This window comes from Diachasmimorpha longicaudata, chromosome 15 (assembly GCF_034640455.1).
Source record: "Diachasmimorpha longicaudata isolate KC_UGA_2023 chromosome 15, iyDiaLong2, whole genome shotgun sequence".
Classification (NCBI taxonomy): Eukaryota; Metazoa; Arthropoda; class Insecta; order Hymenoptera; family Braconidae; genus Diachasmimorpha; species Diachasmimorpha longicaudata.
The window spans coordinates 5,312,678-5,327,803 of record NC_087239.1 but is presented as its reverse complement, the minus strand read 5'-3'; the positions used below and the strand labels follow the sequence as shown (position 1 = coordinate 5,327,803).

Below are 15,126 nucleotides of genomic sequence, written 5' to 3'. Positions count from 1 at the left end.
ACATCAGGTCTCGCAGAGTCCATCATTCAGTCGAGAATTAATTCAAGTGATAACCGACGATAACTCTACACAATCGAGAATTTCGCTGGCGAATTAGCAACTGTTTGTGGATAAAAATGAAGATGCAAACGATTTTGGTTTTTGTTGCAACACTCTTTGTTGTTATTGGTGCTCACGATTTGGGGGTCGAAACCTTCCTGAAGGACAAAACATTTGTTAACAAAGAAATTGATTGTATGTTGAACAAGGCACCCTGCGATATAATCGGACAAATGATCAAAGGTGAGTATTGTTCTCCCGGAATGCCCCAAAAGATCTATTTCACAGACCATTCGACCTGGTTAATAATTAAAATCGATGAAACTTAACGAACGAAAACCGTTGACAATAATTTCTTCCCTTTTTCAGATATATTACCCGATGCATTGAACAATGATTGTGGCCATTGCTCATCCATTCAAGCCAAGATCATGCGTCGTCTGATGGACTTCATGGAGACCTCCCACCCCGAACTAAACCGACAAATTCGTGAATTATATCCCCCCAACCAAGGCTAGACGATACCGACAAACAAAGTAAATATTTTGCCACTCAGCACTGACTACAATTATCTTTATTCGACTCTCATAGACCAATTGAAATTTATTCTCAGAATTATTCGCCTGTGGCGACTAAAAGCCAACTCCTACTATTCGTTACTGATAATTAGTCATTGCGACGAATGGCAAAGAGAGATTTGATGATTAAACTGCTGCGCAATGAAAAATACAGTTTTCCGGCCATTAAAATTACACAATAAATGACAAAACCAATGATTTTATGTTAACAACAATATTTATTACATAATTACGATATAATAATAACTTCTATGATGTACAGTACATTGTCGCACTAATGTTCTTATTATCATAATTATTAAATGGAATGATACAATTACGTGATACATTCTCATTTTATTTATTTATATAAGTTTATTTATGTTCGCAAGCTGGAGGCGTGGGGGTCATTTTTACTCATTTTTACCTCATAATTTAAATCTCTTCCGTCATGTCATTTAATTTTAATAGTGCATACCAATAAAAAGATCAAGTTATCTTCGAATTCGTGCGTCGGAATCTCCTCCTGCTCAAGCTGTTGTATTATTCATCGATTAATTTCGATTTCATTCAATTGTTCTTATTACGATGAAATTTTTACCTGAAAAATCATCGTCCTGCGAGTATTATCGCTTGGGGGTTGTTCCGAGGATACTCAGCTGGGGACAAACATCTGCATCATTTTTTTGTTTAATTCTTTACAATCAATACCACTACTGTTGAGATAACACTATCATCCCTACTGTGTGTCATCATCGTCTCCATTCCTCGGTGAAAACTACCAGTACTCAGTAAATAAATCCATTTATTTATTACAAATTTCGAGAGTGAACGGAACGAGGGGTTTTGCAAACATTGAATTTTTTCTTGGTTCAATCATTCAATCAATCTTATTTACATAATCTCCGGATTCCTTTGATTAATATTGTAATTATTCCTTCTTGAAATCGTGAGTTGATTGATGGTGGTGATAAGCTTGAGGGAAAAATCGTGAGGATGATTTTTGGTGGATATTTTTTTTGCTATGTCAACGATCGAGTTGCGAATTTCAAGGGCATTACTGATTGTCATTAGAGAATGCAGTAAGGCACTGGTTTCACACGTATCTTAGTAATTACTCAGTGGTGCAGTGGAATGTGATCGAGTTGGATTAGTGCCTGGATGAACAATAACTAGGCTATTCGTTCAATATTTCTCGCAATTGTGGGATTTTTATTTCGTTTAGTCACTGCATTTTCCAATGACAATTTGCAATGAGTTTGGTGATGGCTCATTGAACTGTGATTCAATAAATTTCCGGCGATTGAATATTTAGATCCGTATAAATCAACGAATGGGAAAAATTAGCTCCAGGAGGTTTTCGGTTGGTGGTTCTGAATTCAATTGGAATCTTCAACTTTTATAGGAAATATTTTATAGAAAATGTCAATAGAATTCTTTTCTTGACGAATTATTCTATTAAGATATTTCCTATCAAATTTTCTCGATTCAAATTCAACGTTCGATTCTATTGAATTACAATTTCTGAAAATTTGATCCTTTATCTTCCTTCAAAATCCCGAACCGAATTACCATTTATTTCAAATTCAGACCCACCCCCGAAACCCCAAAGTAGGGCATAGTTATTACACGTGTACCAGTCTACCATAACATTTTCCTAATATACCACAATAATCTTCACTCTCCTTCACAGATAAATATCTATAATACACAATGTATGACTCCCAAATATAAGTTTTCAGTCGATCAACGACACAGGGTTACCGCTCGTGCCTAATGATTAAGATTTGATCAGTGTTCTGTGATTATGATAGTGTCCCTATTAAAATCGACGATCTGTAATGAATCGTGGACCGAGAACAAGTGCATTCCCAATTATCGCTCCAGATCTTTTCAACGAGAGGAGATAGCAAAATTTTTCTATACACCATTTTTTTAGTCCACCCTTCGCTCTACAAAAAAGATATTTATAAAAATTTCTCTGACTCTCTTTATTTACGAGTTATCCGCCTTTAACTAACTTCGAATGAAACGCACTCATCCCAGGTTCCCAACGGGATAGTTTTAGGATTTTTTTTTTCATTAAAAAAATTGATGAGCTACACAAATTTTGTGAAAACTATTGGATACGTATTTTTCACAAAATGTTTGTACTACGGCCGTTTTTTCAATTCAAAAAATCAATAAAAAATCCTGTTCACTACAGTCGTCAAAACCAAAGGTCTAGAATGACGTTTAAATAGGTGATAGCCACCAGTGATGTGCTAACTCTCGTCGATTCTACGAATCGTAAACTCCAGCCCAACTAGACATCAGGAGGACAGCAATTGCGATGACTACAACGAGTTGTTACTTTTCGAAATCAATAATTCCTCGAAATAATCAAAGGCACTCTAGATACATTAGTGTCAAAGGTACATGCGTGCAGATACACTCAATTGATTAAATTCACTCTCGATACACTAGCAGAAATTTCACCGGTAATTTCAACCACAAGGGAATTGTCAACTGAACTCTATTTATAGAAACAATGGACCTGACATATTAAATTAAAATTTACCTTTCGATTTAATATACGAAATGAAAAAAAAACTAAACATTAAAAACAACGACAGAATTTATTACTCGATTATCATTTCAAAAATTAATTAAATTCTCAATTTTTATTCTAACTATCAACATATTTTTTAAATTCCCTAGCCATTGAAATTCCCACGGAAATTTCCCTCGTGTATCTTTCACATTTCGCTACATCTCCTCGCGTACCTGACAATTATATAATTTTATATACACATCGCGGTGTTATATAATATTTGTTTATTATACAATCTGAGGTACTCTCGTTTTTTTTTTATTCTCAGCTGGACGTGCCTCACAGAGGCTTCAAAATCAGTTAAATCATAACATCGGTTACGCAATGTTCCGAATGTTTAATGAAAATGTGCAGTGCGAAGCGAATTAATTGGATTGAAGCTGTAAAAGCCCAGGGTGGAAGGATGATAGTGGAAATAGACAAATAAAGTGGTCCAACTCGCTCGAATTTACTGTCCTCACTCAATTTCTCCGTAACAGCTTAATGATATATAATTGCTTATGTATTCCCTCAGTGAATCGATGCATCAGTGCAAAATAATGGCCCATGGAACGAGATGATTCATTGTTACAGTAATACTTGGTCCTGACAACAAAACGATTGAACCAAATAATAAATACTCGCGATTAAATCGAGGGGCCACTCACGGGGGTAGAGGTGGGATCATTCCACGTTGTAATCGATTTTAATCCCCGGAAAATTCACGGATTCATTATAATTATGCAATTTCATAATATTGAAAATTTATTAATTCAAAAGGATTTTTTTCCAGAATCAGAGAGGATGCGAACGGGGTTTCCGGTCACTGGTACACTCTGGACGTTGATTAGAACCATTTAAAGGTACAACCAATTAATTCTGATGGCTCCACTGGCATTAAAATGTGGAAAGAATATTCATGAGGAGCTGGAAAATATTTTTATTTTGCTTTTATTTATTTTAATTAGCTTTCGACTGCGATCGATGAAATTATTCGCCTGTGAATAACCCCTCGGATTAAAATCTCTAGTAGGTGCCTGTCTTAATTCTGCTAGATACTGACAGAATGTTTTAATCCTATAATCATCGGAAATACTGATCCATGTGTGTGAGCATCGATGTGCTCACACTGAGGGGCTATCTTATAAATCGTACATCATTTTTCATAAAAAGATGAGCCAACGACAATTAATCGAGTTTTTTTCAGTTTTATCTGGGATAACTCCCAGAACTTAATCTAGTCTGAAGGTATCGGAGCGCTGATTGCGGATTTTAATGACGTCCTTCAACGCCCATTAGTTTTGGAACAAATAAACACATTTTTTTTACCTCGGCGTTGTATAATTATCTCGATCACGTGATTACATCAATGTCGGTGATGATAAAAGTTCCAAAGGTGACTTGGAAAACTTCATTTTTACATATATTGTCCATTTGTTAAATTGTATTCTTTAGATATATTTGTTCCTCTGCAGAATCTCGCACAGATTTGATTTTTTTTTATTTTTTCATTGTTCTTCTCTTCGCGTCGGGGATAATTTCGAAGAAAAGGCCGTTCTCAGATTTATTTCGCGGGATGATTTTTCCACTGGTGTATATGTACATAAATTACTCTAAATTATTTACAAATGGAGCGGAGGGAAAAGAGAAATTCAATCGCAATCGTCGAAGGGAGTAATTATTCAGGGGATTAAAATTAATGGATTAATCCACTACTGTTTCTCATTCAAATGAAAACATGTTTTAGTGTGTTCTGGCTTTTTTAATACGTTAACGGAATAAAATATGTACAATACAGGATAGGTACATGTACTATATACGCCAGTTCACGAGGAACCATCGGAAACATTGCAATTATGGTTAACAACACATGTAATATATTTGTGCTCTTGAATGTATTCACACGTGGGATTAAATTTCATAGAAAAATCCGCAGAATTCGATGGAACAATCGGTAGAATTTAATTTTCCATTTTCTGTAGAAATTTTTCATTTCAAATTTCCCCATGAAATAATTTTTATAAATTCCCCCTCAGTGAAGCCGTTAAATTACTCGCGAAATTTGCTGGATTTTTCTACGAAATTATTTCGCCGTTCCAATCCCTCCCAATTCCTGTTGATCTGCAGAGACACCGAAACCCTAGGCCTGTTCTTAAATTCCCTCCACATTTCGGTCATTTTAATTTTAGCTGTTAATACCATAGAAGTTGATTAAATGGCGTATCGTAATTCCAAGGCTCTCAATAATGGATTTTTCGACATCAATATGACCGTGAAATTCATTCATACGACTCCAGAACCTTCTTTCACTCTACCAGCGGAATTACCGAAAATTATCATCCAAACCAAACAATTTGAAAATAATTTGAATGTCGGTTTTTAAAAAAAATACCAATGACGTGTGTACAATAAACAACTCAAAATGTCATTAGTATTTTCGTCCTCTGCACTGTTCTCCATTTCCTCCTCTTATCGTCACTATCATTATTATTATGAATTATGGTTATTACGTCAGCGTACGAAGACATCGTGAGAAAGCATTTTCCCATTAATGAAATGATAAAACAATGATATTTAGCATGAGTATAACAATGAACTTTTACAACCAACCAATCACTAAATTCATTTTAATCGTCATAAAATAACGTCAATCGTTAGTCAATCTACGTAAAATATAATAAATATATTAAATGAAACATGATTAAACGGGATATGCAGGTGAATGAAAATGAGTCATTCATTTCTCGTTTCAAAACTAGTGATTTTGATAAAATAAACCCAAAATACGTCCACGAACGAATAAATTTAATAGAGCGACGATATCTCCAGGAAATTCTATCGGATTTTTATTGAATTTTATGTAATTGTATAGGCTCCCATAGACTTCTATAGAGATATTCTATAGAATTTTCTAGGCTTCCTTGTTTCATTCTATGTCTCTTTTCTCCTTGAGATGAAAATCAAATAACAAAAATAGACCGAAAAAATTCTATGGAATATTTGAATGGCATTTCAATGGCATCCGCCAAAAACAGATGGAAAATTCAGTAGAAATCCAATTAAATTTGTAATAAAATTCCTGGCTGGGATTTTCTAGGGGAAATTTATCGTCCCTCCAAATTTTTCTATTAAATTATTTCATTCGTGTGAAAATGCCGATGTCAATGGTGACGTCATTCGTGAAGAAATCATCACCACTCTCTGCTCAATAAAATTCATCTATAGAGAGAAGTACATAAGATATATGTGTATATACAAGACACTACACTTCGTCAGAGCATGTTAAATTCTATATTCGTGATGGTAAGTTATTCCCATTTTTTTAAATCATCGGAATAATCGTTCGATAGATAATATCCATTAGGTATTTTCCCCTCTGCCATTTGAAAATTTGTCAATTGTCTCATCAATAATGCAATTTACTCTCCGCTTCAGTGAAAATTATAAAGTGTCTAAACGTATTTCGAAGTATTTCGGCTCCTGTTTTTTTTTTATCTTTAACGTTTGTTAATTAATTAATTGGAGAATAAAAGGAGGGGAACGTGGGACTTTGACTCCTTCTATTCGTTCGTTAATTTACCTCGCACAAGGACTGGAGGGGTCTTAATCCTTCTTATCACCGTCCTCAGGGTCCTTGAGTGTGTGCCATTGTGCAATGGGGCGTCTCGGGGATGCCAGCATGTCAGACCAATGTCTCAATTCAGTACCACTTGCATTGTAACCGAGGATGACTTTACCGATTGGTTCAGATGTCCCAATGCGGTCATAATCAACGACTGTTACCATGAGATTTACTTTCTGCAATGAGAGAGAGAGAGAGGCATTAGACAATCCCTTAATTTTTTACTGAAGGGATGAGAGAGTGATTACCTGAATTTGCTCGAAGGGAACCTCGAATGAGAACGATTCGTTGTAGTAAGGGTTGAGGGTGCACTTTTTGATAGATGTCTTCTTCTTTTTCAATCGCTTTCCATTCTGCATTAGGGCGATTTTGACGTAGGGATCGGAGAGACCCCCGACGTCCATCTTCTTCAGATTCTTCGCCTCCAGAATGACAACCGTCAGTTTTCCAGCGGTGGGAACGTAGCGAAGGGAGAAGCAGATATCACCCAGTTTGTTGTCCTGAATTTTATTGAACATTAAACATTTTTAAATATTATACTTGTTGACAAAGTCGAGATCCAAAATTGTTGATAGGAAAATTTGGGGGATAACTTCTTATTAATTAGCTGCTAATTTTAATTTATCTCGAGTCATTGGGGTTAATGAGAAGTCAAAGTCAACACTCACCTGTCCACCCTCACCCTCAACACTCTGCAGCTCTCGCCATTCCTCGATTGTCTGAGCCAAATCAATCTGACAGAGTGGCACCTTAACTTCCCCAATCTGATCGTGCTTCGAGAACCTATCGAAATCGAAAATGGCGAATACGAGGGTCTTGTTCATGGCATCAGCATAGGGAACGCCCTGAGAGCAGAATATACAATGTTAATTTAGGTCTGAACAGTCGAAAAAAAATTCCAAAATTGCTTTACAAATATTTTTATATATTTTAAACATCCTTAGTTATTTGTCCCTGGAATTTCTCCAGCAGCACAAGAGCCCTTGTTCCTCTCCCAAAAGTTCCCCATAAATTACCTTGAACGTGAAGGTCTCGTTGAAGTCAGGGTTGAGTGTCTTCCTGTGCACTTTCGTCTCGAACTTCTTCTTTTTATCCGGCAGAAGATAAACCTTGACATAAGGATCCGAGGTGCCACCCATATCGAGTGCAGGTAGCTCCTCAGCCTTGATGACTGTCACAGCTAAGCTGTTTGAATTGAAGTCGTATTCGAGCTGAGGAGTTCAACATTAGTTGCATGAAAACCCGTAAAAAACCATTAGCAATACAAAAACAACATCGAAGGTGTACATCGTCAGTATATGTCCAACATTAAGTACATAAATTATGAATAAATGTTCATGTATCCCAGTGGTGTGTGACAGTCCTTGACAGGGTGCAGAGTGGGAGAGAAGGAAATAGTTTTATGAATCGAAATATTTTGGCAAGAGACATTGATAATTTGGCAAGCATCAGTTCACCTTGTACTGGAGCTTTCCAAGCTTGACCTCGCTCTGTTTGCTCTCAGCTTCATCCGGCTCCTCGGCGTTGTCCGTCAACTCCTCCATGTCGGGCTGTACCTGGGTACATGAAAGTGGATTCCACGGGGGGCGAATAAAGATTAATTTATCTAGCGACTAGCCAAACAAAAATAGAACTAAAATGAAGAACCTTGTCCTTGTAGGTGCCACCGAGAAGCTGGACGCTCTTCAGGTCCACAGCGCCTTTCAGGCCCTTCTTGCCATCCTTTGATCGACGCTTGCGGAAGCATCTCCTTATACAGCAGAAGCAGATGCCCAGGACTACTGCACCCACAGCTGAGAATCGAAAAATATTTATTTTAAGAATTTTACGTATCGGATTAATTTTTCGGTGGATGTTTTTGTTTATAACTTTGATGAGAAGGTTTACCTATGAAGATAGCCACCACTCCCCATGTTGGAATGCCTGTGGCAGCTGCTATCTCCTCACCGACATTTTCTATCTTCTTCGCGATATTCTTCGCTGTCGACTCTGTTGGAGCTTCCGAAACGCCTGCTGGAGGTGATTAGAATTCAAGAATCGCTCATTATATTATTAATGAAGGGAGATATATTTTACTAACGACATGCAGACTCTCCTCGAACATACAATTTTTGCATATTCATATTTACGTGGGAATGCGCATAAAAATCAGATAAAAATCTGCAACATTGAAATAATTACCAGTTGCAGACTCTTCGCTGGTTGTCCCCGGTTTCATTATTTCACTGGGTAATGTAGTGAGGAGTTGAGAAGTGCTAAGAGGGCGTGCCGCATTTTGACTCTCCGCAGGTAGCGGAATATCTCTCTTTACTGCCGGCATTTTCTAAAAAAAAAATTGAGCTTCTTGAAATATAACAAAATTTCATAAAATTTCAAGATAAAAATGTGGAAGGTAAAACAGAAGCCTACAGTGAATAAAAAAATACTGAAATCTTCTTGATGTTTTTACCAGAATTATGTTTTTTTAGAATTTGTTCATGCACTGTTGCATGTAAAATTCCGAGAAAATAATTTGATGGAATTGTTACTACTCCTCGAATTGTTTGTACAGCAGCGTGTGATCAGTAGCCTCCACTGTCCAGCCATTGGTGTCACAATAGAAAATATAAATAGATCGTCTGAATTGTCTTTCCATACTGAACAAACCGACGAATATTAATTCAACGCAAAATCACGGTTGCGTTCAGCATCCGCGAAATTGATTGAACTTCCCACTGATTAAATTCTTTTATCGTGCAACACACAGAGCGCGGTAAATTCGTCATGGAGATGAATGAAGGATACGAGAGCACAATAGTCCGACCCGGACTTTGCGCACCAACTGAAGTTACTGGCAACTGGTCTGTGTTATACAGAGAGAAAAAAATTTATTGACAAGTTGAACTTGAGGCGAGCATATAGCATTTGAACGACCTTGGAGCCACATATGTTGATTACAGTCTACATTCAGCGGTTGTGGCACTATTAAACAAATACCGTTTTAATTGTTGGATAAAAAGGGAATATTTTGGTGAATGAATCATTGTCTGATGATGACATCACCCGTAGGAACAGAAAATTTTAACTAAAATATTTTATACCCCAGTCAGTCGAGTAGTTTTTATCAAAAAAAATAATTATTCGTAAAATTCAGTGAATAATTTTTTTAATTTAAATGAATAAGTTGTTGGTGAAATTAATTTGTGCCTTTAGGGGTAGAAATTCAAATTCTGTCTGGTATTTCGGGGGAGTAAATATGTCGTGTATGGAAATATAAATTTAATTAAGTTACTGGGACGTACGGTGGACAGGAGCCAGTAGCTTCATCCACGTCATGACATTATCGACTCCCGGTGATTGCGTGGGACGAGGATGTGAATGGCGAAACGCCATGAACGGAAAAATCCAGGATAAGGCCGTAAGAAGATTAGAGGACTGAGTGGAGGTCTCTTGGCTGGGGGAGAAAAAGTGGCGAAGAACTGCCATTTTTGGGGATAAATACTGGAGTTTATTGAGCAAGTGGGGGATGAAATACTCCCACGGCTTTGTACTGATACACTGAGGAAAAAATTATTTTTGCCAAATGTCCAGTTCCTTCAGGGAAATATTTATTTTCAACTCCCTGACAATTCTCATTAACTTTAAATTGCGTCAATCATATTGTTCTAGGACGTGATCAGGGTAATTAGTACTTTGAATGAAATCCTGCAATGATTATGGGAGTTAAATAATTCATCGAAATTTTCCCTCAAGAAAATCAGAAATTTGGAAAAAACTAAATAATTATTTATTGAGCTCAGTCAGGGTCACGTTCAAAAGTCTCACTTTCTAGAATAATATAATTATCGTAATTTAAATGGAACTTAGGGCCACAGGGCAGTAATTAGACTGGAGAAATATAATTTTCAAAAAATAAATACTTCTCTAAAGTAAATAAAATAATATTTCCAATTTTCGAATCGAAGAAGTTTGAAAACTAAAAACACTTTTAACCGCAGAAAAAATTCCCAGAGCACTGGAACATCCTTAACATGACAAATGTTCATGTACTCAGATAATCCTCGACATCTATCCGATCTTATCTCACTTCTTCGCCTCTGATCGACCTTTTGCACTCTCTTCTCATATTTTTAGATTCCTTCGGAGGATAGGAATCAACTCAGGTAAAATGTCAAACGCGGCGAGATCAATATCGCCGATTAACAGAACCGCTCGAACGTATTAGCATACGATAATTTAAATTTGCGGGGGGGGGGCTGGATGGGGGGGTGTTCGATCCGTACTTCAGGAAATTATGAATAGTGGTTAATAGGGTAGGTTCCGGTGGGCACATGAACGCCGAGGGTTCTCGAGGACGCGCTCTATTGAGTGGCTTCAAGAGTATTTTTTTTTTCAGTTCAGAGTCTCCTCCCGGTGGAGGTAAGGGTGGAAGGGGAACAGAAAAGTTACTTGAGGCAATTGAATTAATTAAATGAACAATCAATAACATTAATTAATGAATTAATAGAGAGATTCAGCGAATTTGTTGGAAACATTTCACGTTAATAAAAAATATTTTCTTCTGGGAAATGAGAATTGAAAAATTGTAGATGAAGGGACTGGTGGAATCGTCAGACGTGACGTCGATATTCGAATCCTCAATATGCCAGATAACCCTCATTACTTTTCCTCCATTCACCATCGCCTGCGCACGCACCCCTCGAGGTTTACGCACACGGCTGCATGGGGTTCTTCTCTCGAAGGGCATTCCATGGTGGTGGGTGCGTAAGGGTATGAGTGAGACATGAATGAAGTCGCTGGCGAAGGAATTGAGTAGATCAACCCCCGTTCCAGTCAGACGGGATTCGAAAAAAAATTCAAAGGAAAATCTAGCGAATTTCTTGCGACTGATTTTATTATTTTAAACATTAGAATTTTAATTTCTTAATAATGAGACATCCACACTGATAAATAATCCAAATAATTTGCAAACAATAATTTGGGCCAATTTCACATATTTTCCAAATTTGTAAAGTTTATATAAAAATATATGAGACATATATTTTATATATTTTGAAGAATATGGAAACGATTAATTAATGAAATGTTATCTACGAACTAACGAGTTCAATTTAAAAAAAATTAACACGTCTAGTCACCAGAGAAAATATAAATGAAAACGCATCGTCCAGGGCGCGGGGCTTCACCGCTTGAACAACAAAAATTAATGACCAAGTGATTGACGTCATAGGAATCACTTCTGTGTAAATCCCCCACCCGCCCAACCCCTCAAAGAACCTCTTCCGGAACAAGAGCTCCTGACGAAATCCAATTTCGTAGAAGTTTTTTCCTTTTCTCAACTAATTTCACTCGATGAATCAGGGGGGCAATTCAACTGGCGGCTATGGACAATTACGACGATAGCCCTAATGAACCAGGGTGAAAATTACGGTTCTGGGGACGGCCTGAGGTCCACGCTGACCAACAAACCAACGCCCAATCGATACTGATGAAGTCAATTCGCTGGGCAATGAAATCATTCAATTTCGGGAAAAGTGAAAATTATCGAATTACCCACACGTTACACCCGATAACTTCGTTCATTAAAAATCGAATTACGAATTACAGACGGGGGACTCTGTTCTCCGGTGGATGTCGGCATAAATTGCTTCGGGATGTCCACGTGTGGGTGGCATCCACTGGGTTTGCATTTTAATTTTACTGAGATGGCTCACGTACTTGACGACATAAATATGCAATCGTCGCTTCATTTCTTTTATTAAAAATCGTAAAGTTAAAAAAAATCATTCAAACATAATTACTTCGGCTGTATCGAGGTCAGTGGTTCGTATTTTCTGATTTAAAAATTGCCGGAGCAAAAAGGAAACTCAGAATTTCAAAATTTGTGACGTTAAAATTTTTATTCACAGCTGGGAGTTTTTATTGTTGTTAAATAGTTAATAATTCTTGATGTAAATAGAAATTTTTGATGAAACACTTTCATGCGTGTAAATATACTCAAGACAAATATCCACATTAGCCTCTGGATCAATAAAGCTCACCGGTAGAGTAATTTCGCGACTGGTAATTTGAGTTCCCATTCATTCTCACATTCATGGGAGACATTTCCATACAAGGAAACATTTTTCCATGACAACAATCTACCTTCCACCGAGAATACCCTCGTGACTCCTAACTCCTGAGGGTGAAATCGCGGCATGTGGAGAGAATGGGATCGCTGGAGTGGAGAAAACCTCATTTCGACTGGGGGGGTGAAAAAATTGGCTTTTTGACAGAGTTAATTATGGCGACTATGGGGTCTATCGACTGCCCTACATACGACGCTGAAGAGTCTCCGCCAATATCTTTATTTCCATTTCGCTGAAAAATCGATTGCACTTCATTTATCGATCCTCACGTCGCGAGAGCAATCGCACTTCTACATGTCATTTAGTTCAATCATTTTTTTGTTTATTATATCGGTAAAAAAATCACACGTGATTTTTTCAGTGTCAAAGGTAATTGAAACTGTAATATTAATCCTGTGATAGGGGAGCTCCTGATAAAATGGTCTGTCAACGGAAAAATAAAGAACGAAACCGAATCAATACTTCGGAAAGGGCTTTTTCGAGGGGATGATGTACTAAAAAATCAAGAAAAAAATTCTGAAGTCTGAATTATTAAACAAAACTATGAAATATGGCCTCTGAGAATTAAAAAAATCATTTTTCGATGGAAATAGAACTCTGATTTTTTTTCACACGCTCAGGGATCAGAAAAAAATATTGCTCATCCTTCGGGTGACTCTGGTGATCCTCCCGACTCTCCAGACAACTGAATAATTTTAAAAAATTCAATAATTGCGCAAAATGAATTACAAACAATCTCCAAAATTACCGAATTAAAAACCTCTTGAACTAAACCCTGGAGCCACGATTTTGCCCCATTCCCCGCGTCCCCGGCAGCGTTCTCGGCGTGCCAAAACCCGACCATGTTACAATCCAAACCTGATCAATAACATTTCCTCACGTCTCGCGTAACTGTCCACCAGCTTCACCAAAAAGCTCCCAATTACCTGGAAAAACTCGACCGCGACGAGAAAAATAAGCCTCTCCTGACATCACGTAACAGTCGATTTTGCCCCGTCCGGATGGAGACAATTATCACGCAAAACGAAGGCCTTCAATCTCACCGTTACCCCACCCTCTCCAGGAGTCTCTCTAATTAAAAAAAAAATACTTTTCCAAATAACTTACGCAGTGGCTCGTTGGACTATCTCTCGAGCAACTTCCTGGAACGTATTTTCCTCACTGTCGGAGCAATAATGTCCGAGCACTTGCGATGGTGCGTTAAATATCAAGTACAGAAGGGCTTCGCGGCGTCAATTGCCCGGAACAATAGGAAAATTCACAAACTCTCCTCTCGTCTTTTCGTTTAATGAACAGTCGAATTCTACCACATTTTCGATAGCAATTGATTGTCTAAATTTGTTAAGTATCCACGAACTCCGTGCACGAAAACTCGTATTGCACATTCGGTGAAGGGGTCAGAGATGCCGAAGGAGGGGGATGCTCAGGGTGTCGCGAGTGCGCGTGAGCCGAAACATGGCGGAGCTTTTCGATGGAGAACGAGAGGGAGAGGATCGATAAACGTCCCCCTTCATATATGTTGCGCTCGTTCTGTCCTGGTGGCTCGCCAGAGGGCGAAACCCCGCGGTCGCAACATCCGCGGCGGGGGGGAGGATGGGTGGAGGGTGGTAAGCACGGAGCTTTTTCGCCTTTCTCAGCCGCCTCTGGGGTAGCAATAGCGTTGATTCATCGAGTCACTGACGACTCAGTGGTGCGGTGTAACCGCACGGAATAACGGAGAGGCTGAACACGACCCCCCGGACACTGTCCTTGACACTACAATGAGGAGATCGCTGGTGAGGAGGACAATGGGGGATGGAGACTTTTTTGTTCGAGATATTGATGGAGGGGCGAGAGAAAAATTGAAGATTGAGGAGATTCTCGACATTTTTTGGAACTCAAAAAATTTTAGTAAATAAATTGTGAACCGGAGGAACGAGAAATTCGGAAAAACCTGAAAACATTCGGGATTTTTCGTCGGCTCTTTTGTTTATCCCCAACGCAAATAAAATAATCGATAAGATAAATAAAATATATGAGAAATCCTGGTGCGAATGGAACAATATTTATTCAATTTTATTTAACTGCCTCCTAAGGACAAGCAAATAAATTATGGGAACATGTCATCAGTCGTCGATTAACTCGGTCCGACTGAGTCAATGAAATGTTAATTGACAACTAAGGGTAGACCGTCGCTCGGCAGCTGTCATTATCGATTTAATATTCCTCGATTTATTATGTTGGAGGTGA

At 38.0% G+C, this 15,126-nt stretch overlaps 2 protein-coding genes across 5 annotated transcripts; one reads left to right on the top strand and one right to left on the bottom strand.

The window, feature by feature from the left end:
- Positions 1–5: 5 nt before the first annotated feature.
- Positions 6–936, top strand: LOC135169675 (ejaculatory bulb-specific protein 3-like). Its single transcript, XM_064134878.1, has 2 exons — positions 6–282; positions 409–936. The coding sequence occupies exons 1-2, from the start codon at positions 117–119 to the stop codon at positions 555–557; spliced, it is 315 nt and encodes a 104-aa protein (XP_063990948.1). The 5' UTR covers positions 6–116; the 3' UTR covers positions 558–936.
- Positions 937–951: 15 nt separating this feature from the next.
- Positions 952–14,310, bottom strand: LOC135169674 (synaptotagmin 1-like). 4 transcript variants are annotated; one of them, XM_064134877.1, is made up of 9 exons: positions 14,005–14,310; positions 8,972–9,113; positions 8,678–8,803; positions 8,438–8,583; positions 8,248–8,340; positions 7,807–8,001; positions 7,459–7,635; positions 7,039–7,290; positions 952–6,966 (listed from the first exon to the last, which is right to left on the bottom strand). In XM_064134877.1, the coding sequence occupies exons 2-9, from the start codon at positions 9,108–9,110 to the stop codon at positions 6,772–6,774; spliced, it is 1,323 nt and encodes a 440-aa protein (XP_063990947.1). In that variant the 5' UTR covers positions 9,111–9,113; positions 14,005–14,310; the 3' UTR covers positions 952–6,771. The 4 variants fall into 4 exon arrangements, with proteins under 4 accessions (XP_063990947.1, XP_063990946.1, XP_063990944.1 ...); XM_064134876.1 differs by having other exon boundaries at positions 8,248–8,346; positions 8,678–8,800; XM_064134874.1 differs by having other exon boundaries at positions 8,248–8,346; positions 14,005–14,309.
- Positions 14,311–15,126: the final 816 nt, after the last annotated feature.

Excerpts from the sequence above, each read along its gene's own strand:
- LOC135169675 (XM_064134878.1), top strand. The coding sequence starts at position 117 with ATGAAGATGCAAACGATTTTGGTTTTTGTTGCAACACTCTTTGTTGTT. Across the intron at positions 283-408 it reads AATCGGACAAATGATCAAAG|ATATATTACCCGATGCATTG; the intron begins GTGAGTATTGTT and ends TCCCTTTTTCAG.
- LOC135169674 (XM_064134874.1), bottom strand. The coding sequence starts at position 9,110 with ATGCCGGCAGTAAAGAGAGATATTCCGCTACCTGCGGAGAGTCAAAAT. Across the intron at positions 8,804-8,971 it reads CAGCGAAGAGTCTGCAACTG|CAGGCGTTTCGGAAGCTCCA; the intron begins GTAATTATTTCA and ends AATCACCTCCAG. Across the intron at positions 8,584-8,677 it reads AGTGGTGGCTATCTTCATAG|CTGTGGGTGCAGTAGTCCTG; the intron begins GTAAACCTTCTC and ends TTCGATTCTCAG.